Genomic DNA, 19,733 nt, shown 5'->3' with positions numbered 1-19,733 from the left:
AACAGGAGCATAAAAGTAATAAACATTACTGTAGGTAGACCAATTTTCTGTCTTGCTGAGGTGCTAATTTGTCAACTGCAACAATGATGTTTAAAACTTTACATGTAGGTTCTAATGATACTGAACATAATTGGATTGTCACATCAAGTTTTTAACATAACCCTGAAAGTTTGCTTTGCTTAACAAAATTATAATAAACCTAACAATAATTACTGATTGATTGCTGTCTTAAAATATAGAACAAAAACAAAAGTGTCCGGAATCATTAATGTTGAAACACAATAACTATTAACAAAATCAATTATAATACAGTTGATCATATTGCAGTCTAAGCTACACTTGAGCTCTTCTTTACAGTTTTATTTTCCCTCTGTGCTTCCAGCACTTGAATGTACTCTGGATGTCGCTCACAATATTCCTCTATTCTTTTCTGTGTCACTGCAGCAGCCTCTTCTTTATAAGCCTGCAATGAACTATTTTACTATGCATAAGTACAGTGAACATTACTAGCTTTTCTTCATTACTCAATGACTTCCATTTTGCAGCAACACCAGTCATTCTCTCCTAAAGAATAAAGGATTAACAAAAGATGATTGATGGCTCCTGAGAATCTTAAGATGGCCACAAAAGTACAATAGGCAAGTTATGATTGGTGGGTACCATAGCTATTGCAATACCTTTTTGAGAATTGAATATTATTTGATTAGTTTAATGCTTACTTTAATAGACTCTGTGCCAATTAATGGAGCAGATGTTTGCTCAGCAATAAAGAGATTATAGCCAGTAAGGGTCCTTCCAGGTGGAGGATCCTATATAGATGCAATATCATGAGATTACAAGAAGAGAACTTGTATTCATCTTACATAAGTGCCTTCTTCTATGGCCTTGCGTTTCTCTTTACTCTTTTCTATCTTCTTCTTGTACTTTTCCAAATTCTTCTTGTATGCCAAAATCTCTTTCTCTGTAAATTTGCCAAAAAAATCTTCTCTCTTTTGCAAATACTGCTCTTGTAGCTTTTTATACAATTCTTTGTAGGACTGGAGAAAAAAAAGCAAAAAAAGTTTAATGAAAAAATGCAAAGCTCATCATTACTTTCTGTTCTTCAGCCGTCATTCCTAACCATATTTTAGTAAGCTCCTTCATACGTTCAGTAGAACTGACTGCATTATTTGACTCGCCCCATTTATCTTTCACAAATAAAGAGAATGAAGACCTATCAAATGAATAAATGACTTTGAGGAGGAGCTTCACCTGATCAATTACCATAAATCGGGAAATTTTTGTCGTTAAAATATTTTCGTGGTTGAAGTGACCCACAAAATTTTGACACACAAATTTTTCTACAGCAAATAATAAGATTACTGAAATTATTCTAACATGCAGCAGTGAGTACATATACGAGGCTCTTCTAAAAGCCCAAAGCTCTCGCCCAAAAGGCTCCTTGTCAGTTTCAGTGCTGTCGCAAGCAACTTCCATCAAACAAGTGTCCATCGTTAATGCTGCAGTATCAAGAGTTAGTAGCCTGACGCCAGGCCTGGGGTCAATTACAATTAAATGTAATAATCTATTACTATTACTATTACTTGAAAATTTTAACTATTATATTACTATTACTATTACAGCCTTTTTTTCAAAGTAATCTATTACTATTACTATTACAACAAAGCATATTACTATTACAATTACTATTACAATACGCCATAGATTTTAATAGGTTACTGATAAAAATAATCTAATTTTGAAGTTAATCTAAGCCATTTTATAGTTTCTAATTAAGAATGCTTTGTTATATTTATGATAAAAAGTCTCAGTACTGAGCAATAGTTCCTGGCTAACATGCTATTTTCCTATTGTTACTTATTAGTGTAACACTGCAAGTAATAGCTATGTAATATTGAGATTACATATTACTTTGACCATTATTACTATTACTATTACTATTACTTCCTGGTGCCCTGTAATCGTTACTATTACATATTACTATTACCCCAGGCCTGCCTGACGCATCCAAAATTTTGTGACGGTGCTAAAAAATTTCATGAATGTGTCAACCAACGAAAATAAAGCACCTTGAAAAATTTCACAATTATTTTTAAAATGAAAATTTCCGGATCTATGGTATCAATAACACACAACAGGAACACTAACAAGTATTGCAACATAACTACACAGCCAATAGTAATCATGCCTGAATCAGCAATAATGCCCAAAATGAACAAATCAAGTCTGATATCAGTGCTGGTACAGTCCTGACAAGTATCATTGCTGATCATGCTTGATACTTTGGCCCAAACCAGTGCAAAACCTTTACATGATAGTGTCGCAATTGATTTCATGATTGTATCATAACTGATTGTCCAAAATGCATGATCTGGTACTGATTTCAGGACTGATACAGGCTAGCATCAATCCTGATTCAGATTTCAACTACTGGCTGTGTATTCTAATACAGATGCACACATAAGACATAACGAGTCTCGGGAGACTCTTGAATCATTGGGAGTGTGGCTAGCACTCGTAGACTTACGGAGGCCGTTTTGGAGGTTTACTATTCCCCAGAAGAGGCTTCTTGAAATAGAGAGGACACGAGACTGTGATGCTCCTGGAGATTAAAGGAGAGAACAAAGACCGAGTACTAGAGAAAAAGGAGAGGGCCATAGGGTCAAATCACTGCTAGTATATCTTTGGTTGAGACTCGAGGAGGACTCGGCTTGACTCAGTATCACTAGTCACTTATTCAGTCTATTCACTATCTATGGTCTATTCAAGCTCAACCTGACACGTGGTCGGCTTTAAAAAAATTAAAAAAAGAATTAAAGTTTTAAAATAAAATGAAATTTTTATTTCTAAATTTTAAAAAGACAAAAGCACTTCAGAAATACTTATCCTCGTCTCTCACTCTCTTAATGCTACTCTGTGTGTGTATCTGTCTGTTTGATCCTTGACTGTCATCGAATATGAATTAGAATCTCCTGATATCTGATGATCCAATTGATCTGGAGAGAGAAAGAGAGACAGCAAAGTTAATTTATGTAGATCTAAATCAAAGAGAAGATGTAAAAGTGGGATGAATATACAGTGCATAGAAAGAAAAGGACAAGAGAGAAAGAGAAGGATCAGAAACAGAAAGCAGAATATTACAAGTACATGCATGAAGTGAATACTTGTTTCATGATAGTCAAGAATTAATCCTTTCTTCTCAATCCTAACAATCACACTGATTAATCCACCAGTAGGACTCTTAGCTATACTCAGCTACAATAAATAAAACAATTGACTATAGATCTATCATTATTTTACTTTTCTTTTATTACTGTCTTTATAGAACTCAATAAATAGTCTAGTGTCCACGCAGTGTGTCCACGATATACCAAGTGATGTTAATATTGATGGCTGACCTCTTGCAGCTGATGAAGAAAACTGCGTACTGACTTGACTAGTTACGATAACCTTTCAAATCACATATATACATACAGTATGCAAGAAATAACTACATGTATACATGTACATGTATATACACGTACATGTATATTACTTATTACTCTTACTGGTATTCTTTTCTCTTCAGCATAAGCTCTAAAATAAGAGAAACAAGAAAAATGAAAGTGAATTTATCCATTACACTTTAATGCAATACAATACAATGAGATTTCTCATTGCCTTAATTTAAAACTATTCACACAAACTCTAGAAAATAATGGCAATAATGTATGGTGTCATACCGTATAGCGGGTTTTTTTCAAGAATAATAAATTTTGCGAATGACCCATATCTGGAAGTTTGCGGAATTAATTTTCGCGAATTTCCCCTAATCTGCCATCTTGTACCGTATTAAATTGATTTTCAAGGAATTTAATTTCGTAAATCATGAAAAAATCCGCGAAATTCGCGAAATTTGTTATCCTCGAAAAAACCTGCTATACGGTACTTTAGTTTGCTTGACATTTGTGACAGGAACTGGTATCTATCAGACACTCCTTTAACAGTCCTTATATCGTATTCCTTCCGTACTAAACCAGCCAACGAATCTATTATTATAATATCACCATCAGCAGTTTCACCAGTAGCAGCAGCACTTGTTAATGCATTTATCCTAAAATAATATTGATTTTATCATTGATATAATACACAAAAATAATACTGTATATGCATGTACGTGTACATACATGTACATGTACATGTATGTATCCCATTTAAAGTTACATGTAATTCAATTACATAAAAGGGCTTTTATTTAAAATTCTTTGATAATTAGCAGATTGCTGTGCCATAAAAAATGTGCTGTAGCCAGACGTTGCACGTCTACTGGAATTTTCGTATACTTCTATTTACTTGTATTTTGAAAAAACAGGTCTTGTATGTACTTGTATTCATTGGCAAATTTTCGTGTATGTACATCTACTTATTGCTTCCCAAATTCATCTATATTTTGGTGATTTTTCGTTTATTTTTCATGTATCCTGTACTTAAATGTTGAATCATTGAAAGGCTAATGTCTTCATCACCTTTTCTATTGCTGTTTTCATCATCTGCTATAGCTAGAAGGACTAAAAAGACCATCAAAGATCCGTGGTTAAGCAAACTAACTGCCATTTTGACTGCTATGTGGACACACCCTTTAATTATTAATAATTAATATAAATACATGAAAATCGTCTCCTCAAACTCCGTCTACTTATTTTTGGTTCATGTATATACTTGTATGTACTAGAAGACCTGTTTTTCATCTAAATACTCGTGTATTGTGTATACACATGCAATGTCTGGCTGTAGCAAAAAATAACCCTCAAATGATATAAATGTTGGGTGCTTTTAACAATTATTATTTACTGTAAAATTAATTGAACCTTTTTTCTAATCCAGTGCAGGTCAGTTCAGTGTATATCTTTATTTTATCAGCTAATTGTTTGATAGAGTCACTTAATGTCCTCGAGATTGATCTGGACTGTAACCAATTCTCAGCTATACTGATCAATCTGAAGGTAGAGAGAGAGATTAAGAGAAAGAGTGAACAAGCATGACAGGAAGTACATGTATGTGATTGTGATAATAAGCCAAAAAAGAGAAGGGAGAGAGATGCAGTATAAACAAAGTAAAAGAGAGAGAGAGAGGGGGGAGGAGAGTGATACGTACCGTTTAGCAGAGAAACTACAGTTAGTATCAATAAAACTAACTCCCTTCCCAAGGCCACCTCTTCTTGTTGGTAAGGAACTAATGACAGCTAACATGAGACAAAACTGAGTCTTGCCACTACCAGAAGGACCAGATATCTAATAGTAATGAATAGTTCACTGCTATATACTGTTGCTAATAATAATGTTTACTGCTAGTTCATCTTACTCTCAGCATGTTTTACTTAACTAGTCATGCAATAAATTCAGAGGAAATCAATTTGATGCATCATGCTGCATTTAATGTACAGTACCAGGTGGTATACATACATTGAATAGTTATAGACTTATAGCTCCATATAGAGAGAATTAGTGATGCATAATAGGAAATGACACTAGACAGTCTGCATTATAATTGATGTGTGAGGTTCATTCCCATTATTACATTAATGACTCATAATTATTAATAATGGAACATCTTCAGATTATTAATGAAACTCTTTAGGGCATTTAACCAAATTTACCTCTTAACACTTTTATATTAGCACACATAAACACACACACACACACATACATGATACACGTACATGATACACGTACCTACATGTACATGTACAAATTGCACATACACAATTCTTCCTTACTTCAGTGATGGTTCCAGCTGGTAGTCCTCCTAATAGAGCAGTGTCTATTTTAGATAAGTGAGTCAATAGACCAGTCCCGTTATATATAGAGTATAGTGATAGAGCCTATTGTATTATACAGTAATAGATGTACTGGTTTATAGTACATGCATATTATAGTTAAATCTACCAAACTGAATTACCGTATAGGGGTTATATTTCACTGGAAATGAACTTCACTAATTTTGCTAATTTTGCGTTTTCATTAAATTCAAAAAATTAAATCTCACAAAAGAGGTGTGGCACATTAGGAAAGATGGCTGCAGAAGGTAAGATTTGTGAAAATTTATGTACCAACAAATGGCAAATCTGAACAAATTCACAAAATTTTATACCAACAAAATAAAACCCTTATACAGTATGTAACAGGCAAAAGACATGTCAGTCAAGTTGGGCTTAATATTCAGCCATGATTGACACATTAGCTCATTGACTTCTTAACATTATTTATTGCACAATAGAACCAATTTAATAGAAAAAATAACGAATACTCTATATAGCGGACAGTAGCTAGCACACATGTACATGTACATGTACACCAAGTTTGTTTCTTACTAAATAATATAAACTCCATGGCTCTCTATAAAGACACTTCTGAATAAAAACTTTCTTGTCTAAAGTGTCCATCATGTAGAGCTCCAGTGTATAATGTTAATTAACGTCAGAGTTAACATAGGGTTTTGGTATAGTACATAGCTTCTTGTCAGTGAATTTTTAAAGTTGCTCGAAATCCCGTACTGGTATTTTGTTCAATTTCATTAATCATGGCAAGGATAGAATTCTTGTTACGTTTTCTGATACATGTTCTTATGTTGTGTATCAACTTTGAGCTAATTTCAATCAAATTTATATTTTTATAAATATTTTTAAAGTTGCTCAAAAATTGGGTTTAAAGGTGCTAAAAAAATCTGGCTAATAAAGCTGTAGCCTTTGGTACGTCTTTGGTCAAATTTTGTCAAAAATGGCTTTAAGAGATTTCTCCATTTTTATAATTTTCTCTGGTACATATTGTTCTTATGCTGTGTAAGTTTAAGCTGATTCTGATGAAATTTAGATTTTTAAAATAAATTTTTAAAGTTGGTTTATACTAGTCAACTCATTAAAGCATGCTTTGTGGTTATATATACATATACAATATCGTGTGTGTGTGTGTGTATTACCGTTTGATGATTTGGTGCGAGCCAATGACTGAAGACTGACAGTATGTTATCATACTGAGTATGAGTGCACTTTAAGCAGCCCATCACACATAATGGAGAACTCCTGATAAAATCCTATTATATATGTATATTTTTAAAATAATTTTATTATCTTAATTTAACTTCTTACTTCTCCAGTAAAAATATGAATTTTATGTAACTTGATTATATCCTCTTTTTCTAATATTTCCTCTAACAACAGAGCATTCATCATTCTTCAGTTCAGAATGATCTTTGCCACGATTGCCATCATATAATCTATGCTGCCATCTGATCTCATTCAGACATTCTCCTCCCACCAGGCACCTGTTACTTTATAAACCATGAAAAATTCTGGCTTCATGTCCATATAAAGAGAGATAGTAAACTGTCATAGCTGTTTGTAAAATAGAGCTCGACTCATTCGTCCCCTGTATCCTCTCCACTCTTTCATTGCCTCATTGGACGCAAAGGAGAGGACTAGTGATATGGCGTCTCAGTTACACCCTGATAAGGAATCGCACTTGTTAGAGACGACGGCTAAAGTGAAGCACGTCAGAGAAGAAGTGACCAAGAAAGTGAGGGCCCTTGCACGTATTCTAATTTTTGTAACCAATGGATCTATTATTTTTCTTCCATTTGTTCCTGCACAATCACTGCTGAATGATTTGATTTAATTTTGTATGTTCATGTACTTGTGTATAATAAATATATCTTGTCTTGACTCTCTCTTTTTTGTTCATGCTATATATATCTTTCTCTCTCTCTGTCCCTCATTTAGTTGGACCAGTATCGTAAGCAATATGAAGAGATGCACATTAGAGCTCTTACTGCTGAAGTCGAGGTGTGTTACATTCCCTCACTCTTTCCCCTTCTTCCTCTCCTCTCTCTCTCTCTCTCCCTCTCTCAATGTTTGTCTTGCCTGTTGCTCAGTTTATCCAGTGATGACCCAGTGATAGTATATTTTCTGTTTGTCGGCTATTTTAACTACTTGTGTGTGTTTGACATTAGACCCTGTCATAACAATACTTGTAGACTTTCACTGTATAGTTTAGTGATAGAGAGTGTGTGTGTATATATATATATATGTGTATTGTTGTTGTAGTCACTTCATTGGCCTGTTATCATTGATATAACTGTTTGCTGTCATTTAATGAAGTCTTATTATCGCGTAGTGTTTAACAAACATTTCCTTTATACTCATGCCCTCTATCCTATACACTGTGCTGTAGCAGCCAGTGAGTAAATGAGTGATATTTGTCATTTCTACTCTCACACAGTTTTTTTAATAATGTAAAAAAGCTACTCTGTATAATCTATACTGTATGCTGATCATGTTTCATGTAGAATGTGAATGTGTTTATGTATGTTGTGCACATACCACATACTTGATGTTGTTAATTTGTGTCTCCTCTATGCATGTGTAGGTTTCAAACTTGCAACTGAAACTCGATGATGTGTTGAGACAGCGCAGCTCCCAGCATGATCACGTCCTGTCTCTCATTGATGAGATTGCTAAAGAGGTAAAGTCACTAATTGTCCAGTGGATTAATTGACTCTTGTTTGTGCTAATTGTCTGTAGAAATCAATGAGAGAGGATTTATCACTGGCACTTGATACAGCTAGAGACAAGCTCAATGAAATACACAAGATACTAACTAAAGAATTTGGAAAGGTAAGACAGTAACTAATAGTTGCATTAAGTACACAAATTCATGTCTCTAAAGCTATATACACTCCTGGTAGTACATTACAGTGTTATTGGTCATTCTGAGCATATACATTTACTCCTAATATTGTGGGTATACCGTATAGCGGGTTATTTTCGGTGGTTGAAAATTTCGACTGAAACCAGAAATGGCTTTAGAATAAAAATTCGTTGGTTTTATTTTCGACTAGACAAAAATAATTGATCTGATGTCTTCACTAGCATCTGTAGGACTGATAGCATTAGAAAGAGGTCCCCTGGTCCTGTAGGGTCTGGAAGAGATTCTTTAGAAGGTGAACACCGTTTTCAAGGCCATCCATGCTTGTTATCATGTTATTAATAATTTATTATGGTCACGCCTATCTTCAGAATTAATTTTCATCAGAATTAATTTTCGTTCAGAATTAATAGCAACGAAACAGACGAAAATAAGCACCAGTCGAAAATTACCCGCTATACGGTACTGCATACATGTACACTAATGAACTTGTGTGTCTAAAGATCACTCATACATTGTATATGGACAGATTACTATACACACATGGCAGTATTATGCATTGTTACATAATGGGCATACCAATAAACTAATGATCAGGATAATATTTACTCACTCTGCCAATATTAATAAATAGCACTGATAGTGACAGTTTTGCCTTTTGCTAATAACATTGTTACTGACATGCTACTGATAACATAATTGCCTCAAGATTACACATGTATGTGCATTACTTCATGGCCTTGTTAACTTACACATGTACATAGCCCTGGTAATATAGGAAGCTTTCATGCAAAATGGTAAATTTATGTGGCTAATTATTATTTTTATTGAATAAATAATGTATTTGTATCTTTTTGGCTTGTGATTAAGGCAGTTATTGTTTTTATTATTATTATCGTCGTCATTTTTATTATTATTATTTTCATTTTATGGATGGCTGATTGAGTTGTGTGTGCACATTACGGTTATCTATTGTTGTATATACTGATTATTCTGCCTCTTGTTTACTGTTTACTCTACTATCATCCTTATTAACACTCTGAGCTTCTTCTTTATGCTTTCTTTAAAACATTGGCAGCCTTTTTGTCCTTTTGTAGTTTCCTAAGACAAAGAGAGCTACACGTATACTATTAAGCCATTTTTATGTCCTACATATTTACAGGTTGTTTGATTATGATTGTGATTTTGTCCTAACTATAATAATTGCTATTGTTATTACAAATTGTGATCATTTATGTCATATTGTTACTATGATGTTAGATACAGACCAATCAGAAGGACCTGAGAGTCGCTGTCAACTCATTCATGAGGTGTGTCTATGAATTTAAGACTGGAGGTAAGGAACTGAGCTTGAATTACATATAGTGGTGCTCATGCAGTTACTGTATTACCGTATAGCGGGATATTTTCGTGGGGTCAAATTTTCGTGATTTGGGGTGGTTGAGATTTTCGTGGGTTAAATTTTCGTGATAACTGTATTATAAGAGCCTCTGGCAAAGCCTGGTGAGCTTTCTCTACCTCTCTTTTGACAGCTTTAATTGTTTTTTGAGGGTAAGCCAAGTGTACTTTCATCAATGGAAGTATTGAAGTATTTCTCCATTTCATTGCGAGCAATATACTGCAGCGGGACACGCCTATACCGAATATGTGCTAAATTTTTGTGCGTTAAATTTTCGTGAAAGTGTCTTGGACACGAAAAACACGAAAATAAGACTCCACGAAAATATCCTGCTATACGGTATGTGTTATTATATTGTTCAATTGTTGTTTTAGTTAACTAGGTACACATTGTGTGTATTAGTATAAACATAGTTATGATATTTACTGTAGCATTTTTTATGACAAATTTAAAGTAAATTCCATAGCAATGATTCACATCATTAAATTTACATGTATCTTATGCCAATCAAGAATAAATACATGCTTTTAAAGTTACAAGTATTTAAATTTTATCATGTGCATCTACATGTACATGTATACTGCCACAAATACATGTACATGTATACTACATACACATATACATGTAAGTATACTCAATGGTATGTGTTTACATGTACATGTACTTTTATTCCATTTTCCACTACTACATACGTACATTGTATTTTGTATTTTTATTATGCAGTTATATCACAGAATGATTTCCTGTCAGTAGTTGAGCTAATATTCACTTCACTTGAAGCAAGCGAGACTGCTCTACTCTCCCCCATTGCCTCACAGAAGGAGCCGTCCTCTCATCTTGATATTGTATTCAACAGGAGCAGCATACACGAGCTAGCCTCCCTCACTCCTGACATGAGACGCAAGAAACTAGAAGTACTCCTTGATAAATTACTCCCTGAAAGCCTCTTTAATAATCTCTCACCTTCTGGGGACTTCTTGACTCAGTTGTTTGAACTCCCAGACTCTCCTTCATTGCGTACCTCTCCCCTAACTCCTCCCACTATTCCTCCTCTTCACTCTGCTCCTAAACGCTCTATCACTAAACCACACACAATGCCTCCCCTCCCTCCCCCTCTCCCTCCTAAACCCTCCCCCACTCCTCCCCCTAACTCGGTCCATGGCAAGCATTACATTGCAATGGAAAATGGCAGTGCTGCTAATCCTGATGAGGACTCGGATGACTCTGAGTCTGATTTTGTTGATATACAAGAGATCAATAGACAGACTCTATCGCAGAAGAATGCTTTGAAGCAACAGGCCTCTGCTACTGCTACAACAGCTGGAAGAGAGAAGCTCGCTGATTGGATGAAAGTCTCTCGTCCGAGACACTTAAAGTCTCACAAAGTTTCCTTCAAGCGTTCAATGTCGTGTGACCTCTTAGACGTGTCAGGAGAGAGCGCTGATTCCACTGATAGCTCTTATGCTTACTCCTTTGCATTCCAGCACGTACAAGCATGGAGGAAACTAATAGGCCTGCGAGACAGCAGCGTATTGACAGGGAGCTTACCTCGGATACACAGTGATGGGTGTGTCGATGAGGAGAACCTGTACTACATTGCACCCAATGACTTCAGATCAGTCCTTTCTCAAGTGAGAGGAGAAAGTATGAAAATGGGAGGACAAGAGGTGACAGAGAGGGCCATACAGAGGGTTGACTCCATTGTCACTACTCACAGGTCATCCACTTTGATAGAATCGGCTGAGTACCTGTCACTGTTGAGAGGTACTGATCCTCCTAGGACAAAGAAGGACTGGTTTAAAGTGAAGGACAGAGGTTCGAGTAAAACTAAACCCATGACAACCCCACGTCTTAATTACGAAAACCAACCGAAACCGTTCCCGCAGCGACAAAGCTCTGCCCCTAAGAATATTATGTCCAGCACAACTCGATCATTCCCTTTATCTCCAATACATTCTTTACCTTTTGATGATCCAAAATACGGTCGTGTGACCACTACTCATTTTAGTGATATTTATAATAGCCCCGAGACATCCCCATCTCCACCCCCTAGATCATCTCTGCACAACAGATTCACACAAATTGAAGGGAACAGTGCCAAAACCGGTAGGACTAGTATGACTGGTTTATCCCCAGTCCCTGGTAGCCCAATACTACAAAGCAAAGGGGCCCCTGCTTTACCCCCTAAGACCCACAATAAGGTTGATATACAGATCAGGGACCCTCCCCCTCTTCCCTCCTCTTTCTCTTCTGTCCCCCCGGCCCATTCTCCCAGTCCTAAACCGATACCTAAACCTCGATTCAAGAAGGACAGCGTTCATGGTAGTACTGCTAGGTCTAGTCTTCCTTCTTCTGCTCCTCCTCCTCTTCCTCCCTTTCATCCAGTCACTAGCTCTCTCCCTCCATTAGAGACCTCAGCAGTATTGAAGCCGCCGGTTGAGAATGATGCTTTAACCAGCCCTGCATACTTCTCACTCAAAAGAGTAAGTTCTCTTTTACACATACATAATAAGCAATGGCATATGTACATGTAGCTAATTGTAAGGTAATGAATGAGTGATTTTAATAATAATGTGGTCATAAGTGTTGAATTTAAGATATGAGAGTGAGTAGTGTCACATTGTGTGCTGCTAAAGGCTCATATACTATTTTGACGTATTGGTGCATTTCATTAAGTTCTGAGCCTGCTTAGTGGCACGGTCATGCATGAGTATTGTTAGTCTGTCAAGATCTATTGTATAGTACATTACTTTGCTTGCTTAGGCACGCCTCTTCAATGTTTTACATTCGTCTAGTTAATGTTAATATTAATTAATTAACCACATGGAAGTTATTTAGTCTTGTGTGTACATTATATTGTTGTCATTCAGTCCCTTTGTCTGCATTTCTTTATTCTCCCTATTCTCTTTATAGGGGACTCATTCTCTGCAGCTAATTCCTCAGTTTTATGATTCTGATGATGATCATGATGATGATGATCTGAGCTCTTATTCTCTTGGAGAGTTTAAGCTAGTAGAGAGGAAGGAGTCTTTACCAATGTGTGATATAAAGGAGCAATCCTTAGATCCTAACTCAGGAGGTATACAGTACTCTTAATGTACTCTTTGTAATTACATTATTATTGTCACCTCTTGCTTGGTATAACATATACATATAATTATGCTAAAAGCCTACAGTAGCAAAATGTATGTGATATTAATGGTTCACTTTATCCTGTTATTCATTACAAATTTATCCTTGCAACTGTGCATGTACTTTTATGAGCATAATGTATTTATTTTGTCAGCTACATGCCTATCCCTATTACATAATAAATATGACAATTACTGCTGTCTAGTATGTATTGCTTATTATGTCATTGAAACGCTATACAACTCCACCATTATTTTTATTATTTTACTATACATGTAGATACAGTATCTCTACTATATTATTATTATTTATTATTATTATTATGAATAGAGTGTACTCAGAGTTCAGTATCAGATAGCAGTGATGATGAGTACATGATACCACCTGATGCTGCTATTGGTTATGTTGAGCCGTCATCATCTGGACGCAACAGTAAAGATATGCCACGCAACAAGAAATACACTGCAACACTACCGGCATCATCTGTCGATAATGTCAGTTAATATACACACAGTACATGTACATGTACATTTTACACATGTGTATTGTATATATACATGTACATAAACTACATATACACAGTACATGTACATTACATATTATTTTAATGTACTTATCTGTAACTTATCTACTACAAGTACATGTACTGTATATTGTATTTTAAGCAAGTTTGTCTTTTCACACAATTGTACTACACACAATGCACAGTGTATTATTATGACGTATATTATTATTACTATTATTATTATTATTATTATTATTATTATTATTATTATAGACCAGTTATGAGAAGCAGGGGTACCTCCATAAGTTAGATCCTAGACTAAAGCACTGGACCAGAAGATGGTTTATACTGAAAGGAAAAGAATTGAAATATTATTCAAAAGTAATCAATAACACCGTAATACATGTACACATGTACATGTATATGAATCTACCTAAATACTGTATTGAGATACATATACATGTACATGTGCATACATGTATAGCATTGTGTGTACAAAAATTCTAATATTTTGTTGATTATCATTTCAAGTTATTGTTGGCATCAATTTTGTTTGTCTTAACTTTATCATTCTCCCCATTGCCTGATCATCAAATTACATGTAGACTGCTTTAATGCTTGAAATATAAATATTGATGTTATTATTTATATAATTTTATATTAATTATGCTGTTGTTTTATTTCTTGCTGTACAGAAAGGTGCAACGTATCGAGCCAAAGGTGTCATTAATCTTGCTGCTTGGTGTAAAGTCACAAGGCATGAGCTAACCAGCTCATTCCAAGTATGTCAAATGAAAAATTTTGTACATGTAGTGCCTGTATTTATAAATGATGAATACTGTGTAGTGTATACATTAAAATTTTTGAGTGTTTTGAATTTTTTGTTTTGGCCTTGGTCTATATATGCACATTAAAATGACATTGAAGGTGGTTTAAATTTTTTGAATTTAAGGCAAGCACAAAAATAACATTATAACCAGACAGCAAAAACTATAGCTTATGCAATTTGTTAGTAAAATGTATTAATTGAATATTGATGCTTTTGTATATAATGCATGTAGTTGGCTACACCTACCAGGACCTATCACTTTGTGGCTGACAGTGGAGCTGATTGTGAAGACTGGATTAAAGGTATGTTCTTACTATACATACATGTATGTACATTGTAGCTTTATAACATCAGGGATATAATAGACTAACGTAACCGGGATTGGTTACGGACCGGAAATCAATTATCAGACTCTGTTATTATTCATTAAATTAATGGCAGCAATCAATGGCATCTTAGCAAAATGGCTGAATGTAAATTGTTATAACTAAAAAACCAGCAACAGGGAAAATTCAAAAACAACTTTAAACAATGTAAAAACATGTAAAGGGTCTCCTTATTGTAGTTTCATAGCAATAGAATGTAGTCTATTCTCCTGAGAGGTACGCAAAAGTCATACCATGGCAAACTGGTTTTAATTCTTGAATAATTCATGAAGAACACTCTGGAGAAACAAGAGAAGTTGCCTAAACAATGTAATAAAGTAAGTAGCAACATTTCATGACAAAAACAAATTCATTGAAACAAATATTTGGGCTACAGAGGTACGCAAATGGAATTTTAGCCGTAAATTGAAGATTTAAACCATTTAAAACAAATATTGACTTACAATAACCTATCAGAATCTTGAAGCCGCCATTATAACTTTGCAGTAGATTTTTCAGAAAGCTAAATACATCTTTAAAAGAGAAAAGAGCAACTTCATACTCCAGACATTGACAGCCGCCATCTTGAAAATCATAACAGAGACTGCAAAAAGTTTTTATACACAAATGATGCGCTCACGTGATCCCGTTGCCAATCCCGGTTACGTTAGTCTATTATATCCCTGATAACATGATGTATGTACATTAATAGCACTGGAGTCTGTAATGAGAATGTGTCAGAACAATATGTCATCACCAGCTACTAAAGACATACCAGCAAACTGGGCCAAAGTGGTGAGTGCATGGATTATGTGTGTGTACATGTACTTGTACATGTGTATTATCCTTGGTATTATATATACAGTATTGTTACTGGTATTAATGTGCATTAATATCACAATTAGCTGGTTAAAGGCCATGTACTATTACTGCATTCTACAAGTACACGTATCTGCAATGAACCTTACTATTAATAATATGTAGTCCATAATTTTCAAATAATGAATACAAAAATTTTTTGATATCTTTTGTGCTTACATGTACATGTATGTCATAGAACATTCACTTTACAATTGTATTAGTGTAAAAATTGACTTATTTATATTTTCTGGTGTGACTAACTTTTGACCTAAAACAATGGCACATGTAATCGATGAGTGGCCTATTACTGTGATGGGCTATGTCATTATGTGTTACTATACACATACATGTACATGTATATAAAGTCTTTTTTTATTTTTGGTTGAGGTGGATACCCTTAGCTATTCCTATGATTATTTTGACCAGCACTATCATTCATTTTCAGTTAGTTACATGTATTGTTGTTATATCTGGAGGAGAAAGTAAATATAACCCGTGTTGATGATCAATACATTTATACATTTGCAATGTTTCCCCACAGGATTTTGGCATAGTGCTCAGCCTCTGAAGGAGATTTTTATAATTTTTTCTGATGCAAATACCGTATAGTGGGAAATTTTGGAGGGGCTAAAATTTGGCGAATTGCTAAATTTTGGTGATTGGTGAATTTTAATTTGGCAAATTTGTGGCCATGTGCCATTGAGCATGCGTATAATGGCTCAAAATGGTGGATTTTTATTTTGGCAAATGGCTATTAAAATGCCAAATTCGCCAAATTTAATCCCTTCCAAAATTTCCCACTATACTGTATATACTTATGTAGTGTATAGAAAGTTTGACTTGATTCTAATTAAAATTGGGTTTTTATAAATTTTTAAAGTTGTTCCTTTGTACATATTATTGTAGCAGTTAAGCGTGTTGTTTAGCTCACTTGGCATGCTTTGTGGGTAACACTGACATACACACGTAGGTCATGTTTATCATTTCGTTATTACTTCAGATTTTTCTCAATACATGTACATGTACATGTACTTTCTTATTATAAATTAGAAATTATCCTCATGGAGTCAAGGTCATCAAAAGATGTGGATTGCATTATTGAATCAGTCGCTGATACTGTATCAAGACCCTGACACTGATCCCTTGCAGTCCTTCACACTAGTTGATGCTATGGTTCGTCACTGTACCGATGCACCTGGTTTCAGGTCACGCCCATCATTCTGTCATATCAAAGATGAGTTCACTATAGTAGTTGAGTTATCTGATCCAACTAACGCGAGCAATGAACCAGAGACAATCTCATTGTCCTTTTCAGATAAAGATGATATGGTGAGTGAGGGCTCAGTGCCGGTCAACTTCCTTTTCTGTCTTCATTCTCCATACTGTAGGGTGCCTTTTTTAGGGCTATAAATTTTAGTGAATATATAATTCGCTGTAGTAAATTTCACAATTTTCATTCCCAATTCAAATTTTTCACGCCCATACAATTAATTTGAGGAATTTATTTTCGCGAATAGCAACAAAATCCACAAAATATATACATGTAGCTCTAAAAAAGGCACCCTACAGTAATCTTATGATTTCTCTTTCTCTTTGTCTCCACATCCTTCTCTTTATTATCCTTCTCTTTAATTTCTTCATCTCTTTTTTTTCTAATCTATTTTATTTTTATTTCTCTTTCCCTTCAATAGGATAAATGGTTCTATCACTTAGTGTCTGCATCATCAGGTGAAACTGGTCCTGAACTCACTTTAACAGAGAAAGTTGTAGCACGTCTTTATAGAACAAAGAAAGAAGAACTAGCATCTGGTAAATAGCATATTATTGCTATTATTAATTTTATTTATTTATTTATTTATTTATTATACAGCAACCACATTATGGTGTAATCCAGTCCTTAACTATACAACTGAGAATATCCAGGAGCCATTAGTATCCTTACCATCAACCACACTCACTTTAGAGGCTGTTCAATTATTTAAAGTAAAAACGGACAACTTTTTCATTAAAATTAATGATACATATATCTGTAATTGTAATCGTAAATTTGGATGTCATGTACATGTAATATCATTATGCTTATGAAAAATTGAAATTTTTTTGAATATAATTGTGCAAATTCTTTTAATATTTAAACAGTTGTAGATTTAATTTTTGCTTTTTTATTTTGTCTTTGATATTCTAGAGTCTTCAGTTGTTTGTTGCAACTCCATTTGATCCACTTGCTCTTGACTATCACATTGTATCTCTTCAGCAAATTGTCAGTCGGTGCCTACCAGAGACTGCTCTTCACGATGAGCTCTACTGTCAAATACTCCGTCAAATATCAGCTCCTTCAAGTCTACAGAGCAGCCATATTGTCATGCAGAGCTGGTTCTTGCTCTGTTTACTGATACCACACATTCAACCAAGAAGAAAACTCTTCAGTTGGTATTTGAAGGCTTTCATAACTCGTCAACAGAGTCATTTTGGGTCACAGCCTACAATAATAGGACAACTGATTGGTCTTTGTGATACAAGACTAGCACGGACTGAGAAGAATGGCCTGAGAGAGAAGAAAGCATCATGGTGGGAACTACACTCCTTGATGTCACGCCCTATTCACCTTACTTGTGTGATGCAGATGAAACTGGGAATACACATACACTTACTGAATGATACATCAGTGGTTAGTACTCTGGTCAATGTACATATAAGATAATAAAGTGTCACAATTCAGTCATGTACTTGTACATGTACATTTATACAGGGTTTTTACAGGGTTTTAACGTAGTGCTTACTGCTCAGTATCATACTATATAGTACAGGGTATTTTGTTAAAAATTGATGTAAATGTATTTGTTCATTTTATAATCAAAATTGATTTTTTTTTCATTCAATTGTTATAGACAGTAGATGCTGACTCCTCTACCACAGTACAAGAGTTAGTGTCCCAGTTGAACCAAGAGCTAGGGATGGAGAGTGTGTGTACTACTGGTTTCTCACTGATGAGTGACTGGCCAGGTGAAGAAGGAATGGACATATTCTATTTATTCCCAAACAGCAAACTAATGGATGTCATATCAATGTGGAGTGACAGTATGACTGAACTGGGTAGTTCATCAACTCATGCTCGGACCATTCGCCTCACGTATCGTAACCGCCTCTCATTTAAAACAAGGCGTGGCCAAGAAACAGATAGAGAGGTTATATTATTAGCCTATCAGGTACACAGTACATATTATGAGTGCTTGTGTTTTATTGGTGTTTGTTTTTAGTATAGTAAAGATGTACTCAATGATTATTATCTTGTTCCTTCACTTGATATTGCTCTTGATATTACAGCAAGAATGGCACAGGTACATAATACTATAATAATAATAACAAATTTCGTTGAAAAAAGATTTTTATGTTGTTCCACTTGAAGCAATCAAGAAGTGTTTTGTGTTTGTGTTTATTATCATTATTATTAATCAATAGATTGATTATGGTGATTGTAGTTCCCTCACTAATGCACAAGACATTGCTAAAGATGCAGTGAGGAGGTTTTGTTGTCGTAAATTCACAATGAACATACTGCCACATGACATGGAGCTACTGAGTAGCCGTTTATTACAGAAATGGAAAGGATATCATAATATCAGTCGTCAGTCTTGCTCTAGAATGTTACTGACACTGTTAGCTGACACGTGGGATCTGTTTGGCTCTACACTTTTCTTTTGTAAAGATCAATATGGGACACTAACACACAAGACTGGGAATGTTTGGTTAGCTATCAATGAAAATGGAGTGTCTCTACTTCATGGAAATAACATGGTAAGGATCATATTGACTGAGTTTTAAATTTCAGATAGTAATAGCAGTTGTATTCATTGTCAATGGTTATGCTATCCTACTATTATAGCTACTATTATTATTTAAAGCTTTTTCATTCATTGTCAATGACGCTACCCTGAACAGTATAAAAGTTTCTAAACAGATAAAT

The 19,733-nt window shown here is 34.8% G+C and overlaps 3 protein-coding genes and 1 long non-coding RNA gene across 6 annotated transcripts in view; 1 reads left to right on the top strand and 3 right to left on the bottom strand.

Moving 5' to 3' along the window:
* Positions 1-212: 212 nt before the first annotated feature.
* Positions 213-2,766, bottom strand: LOC100638264 (high mobility group B protein 6-like). The gene is made up of 6 exons (XM_003387302.3): positions 2,528-2,766; positions 1,093-1,213; positions 864-1,037; positions 720-809; positions 508-564; positions 213-463 (listed from the first exon to the last, which is right to left on the bottom strand). Exons 1-6 carry the CDS (start codon positions 2,656-2,658, stop codon positions 329-331), a joined length of 708 nt encoding a protein of 235 aa, XP_003387350.1. The 5' UTR covers positions 2,659-2,766; the 3' UTR covers positions 213-328.
* LOC105313114 (DNA repair protein RAD51 homolog 2-like) lies at positions 2,741-7,294 on the bottom strand. 2 transcript variants are annotated; one of them, XM_019997784.1, is made up of 10 exons: positions 7,124-7,294; positions 6,955-7,068; positions 5,756-5,860; positions 5,134-5,270; positions 4,848-4,976; positions 3,929-4,093; positions 3,549-3,576; positions 3,301-3,450; positions 3,165-3,255; positions 2,741-3,038 (listed from the first exon to the last, which is right to left on the bottom strand). In XM_019997784.1, the coding sequence occupies exons 1-10, from the start codon at positions 7,205-7,207 to the stop codon at positions 2,896-2,898; spliced, it is 1,146 nt and encodes a 381-aa protein (XP_019853343.1). In that variant the 5' UTR covers positions 7,208-7,294; the 3' UTR covers positions 2,741-2,895. The 2 variants fall into 2 exon arrangements, with proteins under 2 accessions (XP_019853343.1, XP_019853344.1); XM_019997785.1 differs by having other exon boundaries at positions 2,741-2,996.
* A 69-nt stretch (positions 7,295-7,363) lies between these two features.
* LOC105313113 (pleckstrin homology domain-containing family H member 1-like) overlaps positions 7,364-19,733 on the top strand; it is a 35,763-nt gene continuing 23,393 nt past the window's right edge. Inside the window, exons 1-19 of one of the 2 annotated variants that reach the window (XM_019997781.1) lie at positions 7,364-7,550; positions 7,754-7,816; positions 8,400-8,495; positions 8,555-8,647; positions 9,939-10,014; positions 10,801-12,560; positions 12,991-13,156; positions 13,540-13,703; positions 13,988-14,095; positions 14,410-14,496; positions 14,776-14,845; positions 15,621-15,703; positions 16,820-17,098; positions 17,461-17,578; positions 17,640-17,752; positions 17,955-18,437; positions 18,658-18,975; positions 19,027-19,107; positions 19,229-19,564. In XM_019997781.1, coding sequence (XP_019853340.1) covers positions 7,461-7,550; positions 7,754-7,816; positions 8,400-8,495; positions 8,555-8,647; positions 9,939-10,014; positions 10,801-12,560; positions 12,991-13,156; positions 13,540-13,703; positions 13,988-14,095; positions 14,410-14,496; positions 14,776-14,845; positions 15,621-15,703; positions 16,820-17,098; positions 17,461-17,578; positions 17,640-17,752; positions 17,955-18,437; positions 18,658-18,975; positions 19,027-19,107; positions 19,229-19,564 — 4,584 coding nt within the window. In that variant the 5' untranslated portion in view covers positions 7,364-7,460. The remainder of the gene's footprint in view (positions 7,551-7,753; positions 7,817-8,399; positions 8,496-8,554; positions 8,648-9,938; positions 10,015-10,800; positions 12,561-12,990; positions 13,157-13,539; positions 13,704-13,987; positions 14,096-14,409; positions 14,497-14,775; positions 14,846-15,620; positions 15,704-16,819; positions 17,099-17,460; positions 17,579-17,639; positions 17,753-17,954; positions 18,438-18,657; positions 18,976-19,026; positions 19,108-19,228; positions 19,565-19,733) is intronic. The other variant, XR_002185235.1, reaches the window with a different exon arrangement.
* Positions 14,992-15,560, bottom strand: LOC109582814 (uncharacterized). Its single transcript, XR_002185236.1, has 2 exons — positions 15,373-15,560; positions 14,992-15,229 (listed from the first exon to the last, which is right to left on the bottom strand). It is a non-coding gene; the product is annotated as an uncharacterized LOC109582814 (long non-coding RNA).

The sequence above is a fragment of the Amphimedon queenslandica genome, unplaced genomic scaffold (assembly GCF_000090795.2).
Source record: "Amphimedon queenslandica unplaced genomic scaffold, v1.1 AMPQUscaffold_13353, whole genome shotgun sequence".
Taxonomy (NCBI): Eukaryota; Metazoa; Porifera; class Demospongiae; order Haplosclerida; family Niphatidae; genus Amphimedon; species Amphimedon queenslandica.
This window is presented reverse-complemented; position numbering and strand designations above follow the sequence as displayed.

Coding starts and splice junctions, on each gene's coding strand:
- LOC100638264 (XM_003387302.3), bottom strand. CDS start 2,658: ATGGCCCTCTCCTTTTTCTCTAGTACTCGGTCTTTGTTCTCTCCTTTA. Junction 1,214..2,527: donor AAACCTCCAAAACGGCCTCC/GTAAGTCTACGA, acceptor TTCATTTGATAG/GTCTTCATTCTCTTTATTTG. Junction 565..719: donor TTGGCACAGAGTCTATTAAA/GTAAGCATTAAA, acceptor TTTATTCTTTAG/GAGAGAATGACTGGTGTTGC.
- LOC105313114 (XM_019997784.1), bottom strand. CDS start 7,207: ATGATGAATGCTCTGTTGTTAGAGGAAATATTAGAAAAAGAGGATATA. Junction 3,451..3,548: donor CTGAAGAGAAAAGAATACCA/GTAAGAGTAATA, acceptor GTGATTTGAAAG/GTTATCGTAACTAGTCAAGT. Junction 3,039..3,164: donor TCTTGACTATCATGAAACAA/GTATTCACTTCA, acceptor TCTTTGATTTAG/ATCTACATAAATTAACTTTG.